General features: G+C 45.4%; 5 protein-coding genes across 5 annotated transcripts; 2 read left to right on the top strand and 3 right to left on the bottom strand.

Annotated features, from left to right (window-relative positions):
- Positions 1–187: 187 nt before the first annotated feature.
- BKA55DRAFT_628805 (uncharacterized protein) lies at positions 188–2,170 on the top strand. The gene is made up of 3 exons (XM_046196909.1): positions 188–317; positions 367–1,022; positions 1,072–2,170. Exons 1-3 carry the CDS (start codon positions 248–250, stop codon positions 1,885–1,887), a joined length of 1,542 nt encoding a protein of 513 aa, XP_046041110.1. The 5' UTR covers positions 188–247; the 3' UTR covers positions 1,888–2,170.
- Positions 2,171–2,530: 360 nt separating this feature from the next.
- Positions 2,531–3,776, bottom strand: BKA55DRAFT_698403 (Reticulon-domain-containing protein; the record flags this gene model as incomplete). Its single annotated transcript, XM_046200511.1, has 5 exons — positions 2,531–2,938; positions 3,004–3,200; positions 3,264–3,381; positions 3,440–3,633; positions 3,701–3,776. 5 exons carry the CDS (start codon positions 3,774–3,776, stop codon positions 2,531–2,533), a joined length of 993 nt encoding a protein of 330 aa, XP_046041109.1.
- A 1,740-nt stretch (positions 3,777–5,516) lies between these two features.
- On the top strand, positions 5,517–6,313 carry BKA55DRAFT_600233 (ferritin-like superfamily; the record flags this gene model as incomplete). Its single annotated transcript, XM_046196498.1, has 3 exons — positions 5,517–5,624; positions 5,732–5,781; positions 5,839–6,313. 3 exons carry the CDS (start codon positions 5,517–5,519, stop codon positions 6,311–6,313), a joined length of 633 nt encoding a protein of 210 aa, XP_046041108.1.
- A 2,433-nt stretch (positions 6,314–8,746) lies between these two features.
- On the bottom strand, positions 8,747–9,540 carry BKA55DRAFT_586646 (RmlC-like cupin domain-containing protein). Its single transcript, XM_046194592.1, has one exon. It carries the CDS (start codon positions 9,435–9,437, stop codon positions 9,000–9,002), a length of 438 nt encoding a protein of 145 aa, XP_046041107.1. The 5' UTR covers positions 9,438–9,540; the 3' UTR covers positions 8,747–8,999.
- Positions 9,541–10,542: 1,002 nt separating this feature from the next.
- On the bottom strand, positions 10,543–11,109 carry BKA55DRAFT_657564 (uncharacterized protein; the record flags this gene model as incomplete). The annotated part of the gene is made up of 2 exons (XM_046197488.1): positions 10,543–10,977; positions 11,044–11,109. 2 exons carry the CDS (start codon positions 11,107–11,109, stop codon positions 10,543–10,545), a joined length of 501 nt encoding a protein of 166 aa, XP_046041106.1.
- Between the last annotated feature and the right edge of the window lie 931 nt (positions 11,110–12,040).

Here is a 12,040-nt window from a genome sequence, read left to right as displayed (position 1 = left end):
TAACCCCGCATCTTGAGGACTCCACCAAGAAGCTATCGTCCAGTGATGTTGGAGATGATCAGCCCCAGATAACGCTGCCAGGAACTGAGTAACCCGTTTAGGACAAGATGTCCCTGGTCACACGCCAACGTTAGGTTCAAATAGCGTTTGAAGCTCTCTTCCCCAGTGCCGACTCCAACAAACCCCTAAACTACACAAAAGTCCCCGTCCTTGATTTCTCAGCCAATGTCTCCCGACGAAAGATGCAATGATGAACGACAAAATTACCAACAGTGCTTCCCGGAGAAAGTTACGCACAAAGACTGGTTGCTTTACATGTAAGCCTACAGTATGCGGTCCATCGTGTTGCTAACATTTGGTAACCAGGTAGACAAAGACGCAAGAAATGCGACGAAAACTCCCCAATCTGCGACTTGTGCCGTTCTTCTGGGCGAAGATGTATATGGCCATCACCAAGTGATTTACTCGATCGTCGTTACTCCCACCACTGCGATTCACGGCACCAAGATCGGAGTCTGAAAGAACAGCTACAACAACCCGAAGATGACGTTGGGAATTCCTTGATACCCAGCAGCAGCAATCACCCCGTACAACGTGCTCTCTCTTCCTACAGTCCTTCCAATATTTATGACACGGATTCTGTCTGTCCACTGGACCTCTTATCGCAAGCCGCTACGGTGCACAGCGTGCTCTCTAACCACCTAGAGCTCCGCATCTCAGAACACTTCTCTGACAAATACTTTTCCCTCCTACTGCTACCGGACTGCTACCGCGGATTCCACGATGGCTGGCTTACTGAAATCAAGCAGCTTATGCTGACTCACAAGAGCTTATACTACTCAGTCTTGGCTTGTGCTGCATCACACATATTTCTCAGCGACTCCACGTGGGAAATGCATCCTATTGCTTTATCCTATTATGCTGAAGGGGTGAAAGAACTTCAGCTTTTGCTTAGCAAAGTTTCTCAATATGAGAACCACGACGCGCTCCTTATGTCTGTGATGCTGCTTTATCTCCACGGGGTATGTCCCCTCGCGATTATGGTATGAAGTCAATCACTGACAGCAAAAGTGCTTAGGATGGGGCACGCATAGTGACGTTACACAGCACGTCAATGCTGCGACTCGTATAGTCACTTTGAGACTTCTTGACAGGCCAGTTGGCATTCAACGACTATTCGACAGACTCGCCCTTGAAAGTGTCATCTACCAGCAGTTCTTACTCTCAACAGGCCTATGGTCAGAAAGCAGTCGAGGTGACTTTGTGTTCAACCCATATTTCTGGGACAGTGTTGAGAAGCTTCTCGATAGATCTAAACTCCTTTCAGGAACACCTTGGAATCTTGAAAGCCCTATCTTAGGGGTACCCTTGTCTTTCTTTCGCAACACGATAGTCTTACGGGAATGCTACCGCTCAGGGACGAGTCTGGATCCTGCAGTTCTCCAAAAGATCCGAAATGAGGTTCAAGTTTGGGAGGCACAACTCTGTGATCCAGACTTCGAGTCTATTTACAGCTCCACCGATACAGCAATAAGGAAAGGTAGCTCAACAACCAGGGATGAAACATACTTGTATGCGATAATTGCCTCCCTACTACTTGAACAGATTAATGAGCCTGGAAGTGGAGGGACTCTACCATTGGAGGTATCCAGGGACAAGTGGCAGATTAGACTGTTCCTACGAATTCTCAACAACCATCAAGGCAGCCTAGAATGGGCCAGATCATATGCGGGTAATTGGCCAGCATATACCTTGGGGATATTCCTTTCTGCACCTGAAGATCGACTGGTGGTGAAGGAAGACCTCGAGAGGTCCTGGGAGGTCACAAGAATGACCTACGCCCTGCGGTATTGTCGCGATCTAGAGAGTATTTGGATTATGAGATAGTAGTAGGTAATTAATATGCAGAAGACATGCTGTCAGGCCCGACACCGAGCAAATAGCTACATGCTTTGCTTGGCGAAGCGCCTGTTAAACACATGCAGGTTGTTGATAGGGGTTAAAGCCTTAAAGATGTAGTGATTAGTTGCTTATTGACATAAGGGCGATGAAGCTAGACAAGCGGGCAGACGATATCGCTTTTAAACTTCTGAGCTATTCATAGATAGAAGAGAACCAGATATCTATACATAGCTGGAATTTCCATGCTAATAAGCCTATAGAATCGTCCCATTCACTAGTCACTGTGTCTTGGTCCAGGGTCTGTGGCAGTAATAGTACTTAAGACCTGTTTAAAATGCTCTGCAGCTGCATCGCCTGCTACCTAGTACTTGGGTGCGTATTAGGAACAGATCCAATCTGCTTGCCTGTAGTCTAGTTTGACATAGAAGGTGCCATATTATCCTGGTTCTCCAAGAGAGTGCTGGGGTAGTGGGCTCTGTCGGCGGTGTCTCGGGGTGTCATCAATACCAGTCGAGAATTGTGAGGCATTGTTTTCTTCCCCACGGGTGTTGTATCTATAGTCACCATAGCCCCTGTCAAGGGCGTACTGCTCTACGTCACCCGAGTTCCGCTTTGCGATGCTTGGAGCCTAGCTGATCGCGTCGATGCCTATGTCCTTCAGACTTTCATCATTTTCAGTGGTGGCACGAGATACATCTGTGACACGATCACTGGCCTGAGTAGAAAGCTCGTTGACGGTTTGCTTTCCGTTGTGAACCAGGTTCTTAACGCGCTGTTGCACACCTCCAGCGGCCTCACGCGCCTTGGAAGTTATCTCCGTTGCCTTGGCTTTGCTATCTCCAGCAAGTGTGTTTCCTTTCTCAGTGGCTGCGCTAGCCAGCTCTTGGCTACGCGCCGTTGCATCCTGGGCTATAGTACGTCCCTGGGGCGAGTTAATGAGGGGAGCGATGTAGAGCGAGCTCAATCCCAGCACGGCTAACGAAAACGGAGATGCAACTTTCATTAGCCAGAACACGGCGGTGAAGGCGAGGGAAGCCTGTCCCAATGTTAGTTTGGGAGTTTTGCCTACACCGTTGAGCAGTATCTTGAGTTATAACATACGGCAAAGGTTTTGCCCAGGTCTTCTCCAAAGATAATCTTCTGTACTTGGACGACAGCATACTGGATAAAGTCATGAATGTCTCTTAGTGTGGCATTGAGGATGGGCTCTGGGACCATCTTGTACTCCTTGGGTCGAAGACGGGAGAGAAAGGTGTCGGAGCCGAATGTTCGGCTGACGAATCTAGCGAGAGAGATTACTGTTGGGACAGAGTCAATTTGTGTTCATCTTCAGAGTCATATGCAGTCAAAATATTACATACTTCCAAAAACAACGGCTCCAACCTTTACCGTTATTTGGGTAAGAGGCAGGTAGTGTGTTCCAATCAGGATGCTCAGAGCAACGAGGTATGACCCGAGGGTCCGAACTGGATCCTCCCACTACAGACACATATAAGCAATTATGTTCGTAGTTAGTGAGTGCATACCAAAAACATACATTGATGTACTTGTAGAGGCTGCCTTGGTGAGCTGTTGGACCGAACTTATTAGAGCGATACTCTCCTGCCTCCTTGATGTTGTTTTTCATAGGTATCTTACCTATGAGCTCCTTTAACGGTCCTCTCTCCCCTTGTAGGTTCCGGCCGTTTGGGAACATATTTTCTTCGAGGGTTTGCTGAATTGCGGAAGCCACTAGAGATAGACAGTATGGGCAATCAGCTTAACGGATGGTACTTTTTATTGACCTGTCAGGCCTTACACTTGGAAGGGTCTTGTTCGGATTGCTGAGCACCGTTGGCCTGGACAGGCATGATGATAACGGCTGGTGCACTCATGATGGTATTATTACGGACGAATGCCCGTCTGAAAGACTTGGCTAGAGTTGGTTTCTTGGGTTGACAAGTAAACCCATACAATGGTTTGATCTGGCATATATTATTTGGTCTTGAAGAGGAAGAGTCATATTCACATTCTTTAGAATATCGACTAAATGGGATGCGTCATGTTCACGTCTGCTGAGGAGACCATGACGATGTGGTTTGTGACATCAGCCAGCGGTCATAACGCCTTCGTCATTCTTGAGTAAACACTCCGCGAAGCTTGTTCAAGCCTGATACACGCTATTTTTAACTTAATAAAACAGGATTCGAATGCCATGTCGACTTCTGTGGCTTGAGCCTCTTACATAGTTTGTGCCTGCTTATGGAGTCTACGGAGCTGATCCCCCGTATTCCTTATGATGTACTTTGAGTTCCCTAACTCAAAGCTCAATGAGACCGGATAGGCTAATAGTTATATATGTCATCTCACTGCAGCCGACAGCACTAATACTTACATAAGATAGCTGTAATGTGTAATCAAGGTTAAGCTTAATATTACTTACTATATTAGCAAGAGTATATTGCTTAAACTGTGGGGTTAATGATATGCGTTTGATGATTGTACCAGAGATATACAACTTCTGCGTTTTATATACTTGCAAATCTTAGATTGAACATATATCCTAATGTTAATTAATCCTCTAGATCTCCTGTCTAGTCTAAATTAGCGTAGCCGATGATGCATTTTCGTTCTCTCTTATATTCTAGTTCTAGGTCTTGCGATACCTCAAGAAATCTAAAGATTTTATAGATATCTCTCTGGTATATGTCTCTTGTACTTCCCAAGTGCCACTTGTACAAGGACGCAGTAGGGCCAATGACAGATCTCGATCCACGCTTGTGACAAACCAGGAATCGGTTCACCGTGGCATACCACTCTCTGAGTTCGTCCGTTACCTCGTAGACCGGCGTATGGTCTCCGAATTCGTCTGTCAATATCGGTTTCGCACTGGGGGTGCAGCGCCCTTGATCTGTATGTTGTTTTCCATGAGGCAGTATGCAAATTCGTCGCTGACCTCAGGGTGGAGCCAGCGATTACTTGCACCTTCACCGAGTTCACTTACTCGATTGTAGATAGGAATGCGATGTGCAACAATTGCAGGGAAATAACGTGATAATCTCCCAATTAATTTGCAGTGAGGGTGTTGACAAACAGTGCCATAAAGATATTGCATCATATGCGAACGTGCCGGAACGTCAGCAGCGCCAGAAGATTTTATAACAATCAACGATGCACAAACCCTACTCATTGGTATTGACAGCATACGCTTTTCCGCTTCGTGCAGGGGTGGCTGTAACGGAAACAGTAGATTGGGTGAAGCTGCTGCAGGTCTCAGTGTTTCATAAGCTCATTATTGTAATTATCGTCATCATCGACACGTTTGTAGTCTGGTGCGGGGAAGGCAGTCCGCAAGGTTGGAAGCCCTTGGTGCAGGATCGCATCACCTTCACCGCATCTCTAATTAATTAGACGTACAATTGCGCAGCGATTAACATTACACCCCCGCACGGAGCAAACACTCCGGGTAGCTATGTTTGAGTGAAGGTGTAATTGAAACACTCGAGGGCTATATCTATGGACCAGTGCGCCCTCGTTACAGCGGGGAGTAATAATATCGAACGTCCGACTCAATCAACTCATACATTATTTCAAATTGCCCCTAATATCGAAAGAGCCTTAACTGTGCTGCTACAATGTCAGGCTCAAATACTGACAAGGTACAGGAGGACCTCAAGAAGTTTTCCGCGGAGAACATCGATGCTCACATCCAGGCATCTACGTTTACTGATGACATCCAAAATGTAATATTATTCTTTCAAGACCCTAATACCTAGCAATTTGTTAATACTTGTAGGCTATTCGTCAACATATCCAAACCGAGTACAAGGCCTGATTCTTCTTTCGCAAGCTTGGAGCTGACTGCTTGCGCTCCAATGTTTCACTGCACGGCTTTGCAGCGTAAGTGTATACATGCCGCTGGTAGTTTTATATAGTCGTGACTAATGTCATTTACAGGCTTTGGAAGCGATCCGCCCAAGAGGCTTTTGCTGATGCAACCTGGCTAGAGTCGTATCTCGTCCAGCGTGGTGGCCGATCCAAGCCAAGTGACATCCCTGCGCCCGATATTGAGTGGCCTGATGACCCTGTCGATCCCGTCCAGCCCGTCTATGCGGCCCTGCAGACTGAGAAGGAAATTCTCGAAGATCTTCACCGTCTATGTGCCGCTGCAGAGAAGGCCGGTGACAACGCACTGGAAGATGTCATTGAGAGTCGCTTCTTGCGCAAGGAGACGCGCCATGTCAAGGACTTGGGCGACTTGCTGCAGCAGTGTGTCCGTATCAGCAAGCAGGCTGGTCACGGCTTATATCATCTTGACAAGGAGCTTCGTGCTAACAACGGAGTTGTGCCGTGGGCAAGCTTCAACGATCCTGACAAGTCTGACGAACTACTTCGAGGTGTTGTTAAGGACCTTTACAAAGCTGCGGTCTAGGGGAAGGCTTGAGTCAAGGATATAAAACGTTTGAAGGGGAGCGTTCCGGTTATGTACACTCGTAAATGTTTTAAATGTGAACTTGTACTACTACATTACCCATCCACTATCCTGAGCAGCTGCTGCTCAAAACTGAACCGGCATCGAGCTGGCGGTAAGAATCAGCGCCTGTCTCACTTCTCGTCCGGTGACATCTAATAAAGTCTGTGTTAATCTACGCATAAGTGAGTCCAACAAACAAACAGACTGGGCTAAAGGCCTTTTGATTCTTTATTGTATTTAGTCTCTAGGTAGCTAATGTAGCTGGTCAATTGGGCAGCATTACGGCATTTAGTTTCTTATATCCCACTTGCAAACAACACTGTCTTTACTTACAGAGTTCGTGCCGTCTTGTGGAGCCCATAACGTAAGCGTTGAGTGGCTTGTATGCAGTTAGAGAGCCGCTAAGCCATCTTATATCCAAGCGATACAACAGGCAACCTAACGATAAGCCCAAGATTGCGTAATTCCGCTGTAACATGGCCCAGGGGCCCACAGGACGGAACGAATCTTCTGAGTTATTCCTCGATTCTGTTTATTGCGATTATCTAGGTTATGATTTCATGAATGTATTATGACTACACTCTATGACTTTTTACAATATCCGGGATAAGCAAGAGGCTTCGCATCAATTCCAAAATAATTTCATGAGGTTTTACAAACCAAATGGTAAGCCTTGCCATAATAAGCTCGACCTATACAGCATCCTGTGAAGTCAACCTATGGTGGGAGATGCATTCATATGGAGCAATTTAACCCATCCAGTCTGTCTGTTGGTCAGCTGCTTAATGCGGACTTGTTATGGCTGGGCTGTACCTGGGGATCTGCATGTTGATATGTAATCTGAGGCTGATGCGCTGCTGTTGAGTGAGAGGGGCTAGTGACCTGGTATCCGGGGTGTTGAGGGTAATAATCATATATGGGCAACCTGTATAACATGTTAAGAAATTCGTTAACATGTTAAACAGAACAGGATAAGAAAAAATGCAGATTACAGGATAACAGGATAAGGAACACGATAGTAAGCCAATGAGGCGATGAAATCAAACAATTAATTTATCGGCTCTATTCTATATTAATTAATATCCTCTCTGTCTTCTAAATCGTCATCTGAATCAGTAAGATCATCTTTTACTGCAGAAAACATTATCAGTAACCTAAATCTACCTCGGGGTATAGGTATAATATGGCCTTCGCGCAGCCAACTCCCTATATACTCTACCCTCCTAATGTTTACATATTTAATCCGCAGCCTATCCCATGAGCATGTCCTGCGTGCCCCAGAGAAGGCTCTCTCTAGCTCGGATAACTCTGGTGAGATAGAGAGTATCGCGATGGCTATTCGGCTAAGTCGTGGATATCTTCTCTGCTGCTCAGATGCGCACCACCATTGAAGCATCGTAGAATCGATCTCTATCGGCTGAGCGGTAATAAAGGTCATGAAATCATCCTCAGAACGCAACACGGCGGTCTTTATCTTCATATTCCTCGCCAACTAAGCTAGTTTATTACTCTTGTTCCACAATATCCGCGACAGCGCTCGGAGCGGTCGGAGGCTTAGTAGGAACCTTAATGTTATATTCATTCTCCTAAATCTCTTGTACTTTGCTAATTTCGTTGTCGTGCTACCTATCCGGCTGGTTCTGCTTAATGTAGGCGTCTCATTTCGAAGGGTCGAGAAGGAGAGCGGCGGAATAAACGGGAACGTCCTCGGTCATGGTATAGTAGCGGTTGCGGTCAGAAGTCGGGTTAGATGACTTACTGAGTGATGGATAATTGAAGCGTGGTATGCAGCAGAGGTCAAAGACCTTTCAGGTGGGTTGTAGGAAGAAGGTCGGGGCCAGCTGATGAGTAGGTAAGGCTTTTTAGCTGGCATATATGCAGCTAGGTTTAGGCTGCAATTGAGGCAGCTAACTATAATAATTTGACTTAATAAAGCTTTGCCAGCTATAGGGGTAATAAATATTTAAACTATATTAGATTCTAGAGATACTTAGATATACCTTTTAAGGCTAACTTATAAACTTAAAATAAATAAATAAAAATAAAAAAATAGTAATATAAAAAGGGTTTTCTTATCCTTAAATACGCACTTAGTAGGAGCTATTTTTCTTAGGAAATTAGAATGGTTTTTAGGAGCCAGAAAGACAGACCATAAATATCGCAAGGGTTAATAAACCATACTTTCCAACGCATCTCGGCCACTCTTAATAGCCAAGCTATTATACTATGCCTACATTAAGCTAACATGCAGGCTCCTGACGATACTAAACGCTACAAGTTGCGTGATTCTCATTTGGGTAGTCGTGCCAGGCTGCCTGAGATAATAATCCTAAAGATCCTTATCAGGCAAAACAACGAAAGCGAGAGCAAGATGAGAGAATTCGACGTATCCGTACATATTTGCATAAATGTGTGTATCCATTTGCTCCGTTTATTCCTTTATTCTCGATACTATCGCCTTTCCTTGAGCACAGACGTATAAGCACAGGAGGGAACATCACATCATTCTCGTGACAACCGAACTTCGAACTGTATGTCTTCATTTCGTATCCTAGCACGCCATACCGATATCGATAACGCGACAGTTGCAAAACCCAGTGGCAATGAACTGGGCATCGTTACACATTGTCTCATGCCTGCATCATCAGGCGGCTGCCGCCTTTTCAAGAGCTTGAAGCATTGGAATATCCATCCTATACAAATCGTTCCCGTCGTCATCAATGAACACAGAGGCGCCATCGCTAATCATCAACATTTCGGTCTCAACATGGAAGGGTAGCTGGTAGTGAGTGGCACCACGGTACTCAGTCACGAAATCACCCTTCACAAAGTGACCGGCCTGAGGATGATAACCGTCGCCCTTGATTACATAAATTTTTGCCCCCTCGATGTGTCGATGTCGTGGGAGTACACCTCCAGGCTCAGCTCGGATAAGAACATTATAGGCTCCCGTCTCAGGAAACAGTTCGATAAGCTTGATCCAGATCTTGGGTGCAAGGGGGAGCCACTTGAGGTCGTCGCAATGAATAGTAACGCCTCCGTCATGGGAAGAGCCGTCATTGGTCTTTAAAGGCTGTGGCATGACGACGGTAAAAAAGTTTTGACTTTAAGCTGGGTTGGAATGCTGATTGTCGGGCTTTTGTAGAATATAGACTTTTCTTTTTGATGAGGTGGGAGAAGATGAATGAAACGGCATTACCCTGAGAACACGCTACTAAACTTATATAGTTATATTGGTACCTACATGATAGGTAGAGCAGGGCAAGCGTATGACAAAGGCGGTATTAGTAATCAAAGCCCCATTGATCTATCTCGGAATTTGATGAAAAGTCCAAAAACCGACCGGGAAGCCCGATACAAGGTGGCGCCAGTCCTTCTCCTCCAACACCCCTCTCCCTCGTAACTAAGGCAATTATACTGACTCAAAAAGGTTTCAAGGTTTGCTTAGCAATTTTGAGGGGTTGAAGGGGCCAATTAACATTTTGGCAAAGTCGTAAGTGGAATGACGAAATGAACCTCACCCGAGCATACAGACATCATGCAACCTAACTACCAATGTCTATGCCATACACACTATGCATCGCCTCTCCCCTAAAACTAATGTTAAGTTGCGGGCAAAACTATAACTAGCTTTTCGTTCACATTACGCATACAACTCCCCTGGAACAATGCCAGCACAATTATCGGTTTTGCAAAAGCCTCTTCCACTCATGCTTAATGCTCACTCAAACATTGAACGACTGGATGTTACGAACTTAAGACTTCGAAGAATAGCTCCGAGTCCTCGGTGAGACAATTTTATATCAGTACTTGTCTACTTGTACCATGATGTCTTCTCAACAGAGGGGTTATGGTAACCCTAAAGTTGAGCATGAATCAAAACAAATCAATGCATCGCACCACTGGCGCGTTATTCAGGTTGGGTATTTAAGTTAGGCGGCTTTCTTTCAGTGGATCTCTGGGCGTTATAGAAAGTTATACCGCCATACTTTAGATACACTCGGACAAGGCAAGGACTGCGAAGATCAGGATTCTCGATGACAGCTTCGCATCCACTCCTGGTGGGGATTATGTTGGCAGCGATGATTATTGCGACTGTAAGCATTGAGACCTAATTCATGTTGTAGAAAGGAGTAATTGAAGTAGAGAACTATGAAGCAAGCGAAAAGCCGGGGCCAAGAAAGTAACTACATATATATGTGGTTCATTTCATCTACCGTCCAGTATCTCCGCATATTCTCCGCCCCTAGGCTTTGGACCTCATCATCGAGATGCTCCCATAACACATCACTCCAGCTGCTCATTTTACTTTTCATCGATTTGCAATTAAAGTGCGACTGCGATGTGCGGCAAACGGATAAATAGTTGTTCAGCTCCTGCAGCCCCTTGTGTATGACGCGGTGCTGTTCTAGCAAAGGGCTTTCGTTGCCAACTTGAAACTCCCGCATCCTACGAGCTAACAATGGGAAAAAATATGTCTCCTCAATATTATGATGCATCTCAAGAGACATGCAGAATGACAGGCCCTCGTTGATCAAGTCGACCAATCGGATGCCATCCGGAAGGTCTTCTGCTTCGCAAACCTTCTCGAGAAAGCGCCAAGTTCGCTTGAAATGACCATGCTAAGTAGAACTTATGTTGGGAAATCAAGAAACATGATAGTGAATCTCGTGATGGCGTTCGCTTACAAAATTCTCCATTTTTTCAGCTAATCTATTGTAAGCCTTGAATTCAGCGTCGGTTAAGGGAGCCATTTTCTGGCACATCCCTGATGTTGGGCCGTTTGGTGACTGCTGTTTGTTTTCTGGCATTGTGGGCAGTATGAAGTCGAAACGTCGAAATTATTGATCGATTGATGTAGATGTAGGACTTCTTATGTTCGTCTTCCACGCAGCTTCGACTAAGAATGCTTAATCATCCAACGTGTTTGTCAACTCGATTGATTGGTGAGTCATGTATTAATAAGCAATGTAGACAAGGTCACCAGGGCGAACCTTGACTAATAATTGCCTTGCGAGGCGCTCGGTGGCATAACCAAGGTAAGTGAAAATGCTGACATATACGATGGAACCATTTGTCTTGGTATGTGAGTGGGGGTCTGCCAACTCAATTGTGGCACATCATGTTAATAAACTCTTTCTAATCTGGTCGCAGGCGTGCACGGCCGAGAAAAAGCAAAATTAAGAAGTACCGGTAGAATCAACCCCTAAAAAGCAGTTACAAGGTGTTGGTTCATAACAGCATAATCATCAACAATCAGCAGCTGACAGGGTACTGGAATATCTCAACCTGACCGCCCAGCGTTGCCAATATCGCGATGGAAAACACATCAAGTCTCGATAAGCGACCAATTTACCATTTAGCCACTAGTCGCGAGATCGATTTATAAACCCTAATTGGGATTACGATACAGTTTGGCAAAGTTTTTAGGAGGAAATCTAGCGCGATCATTATGGTTGACATACTTTCAAGATAAACTCTGTCCAGCAGCCCCTGTACGATGAAGTCGAGATCGATTATTATCAGGGCTGACATAAATCTGGCGTGCAAGGGTGTCAGCCACAGGTAGCTTCGAGGGAGCAAGGAAAGAGATGAAGTGGAGGTGTAAATTATATATCTTCATCGGAATCGAATAACTCTCTGTTTCCGAGGACTTATCCGAGTCGTCTGGGCTCTGGGAAACAC

Source organism: Fusarium redolens (assembly GCF_020744475.1).
Source record: "Fusarium redolens strain MPI-CAGE-AT-0023 chromosome Unknown BKA55scaffold_36, whole genome shotgun sequence".
NCBI classification, from domain to species: domain Eukaryota; kingdom Fungi; phylum Ascomycota; class Sordariomycetes; order Hypocreales; family Nectriaceae; genus Fusarium; species Fusarium redolens.
Note: the sequence above shows the minus strand (reverse complement) of the source record. Positions and strands in the feature narration are given on the sequence as shown.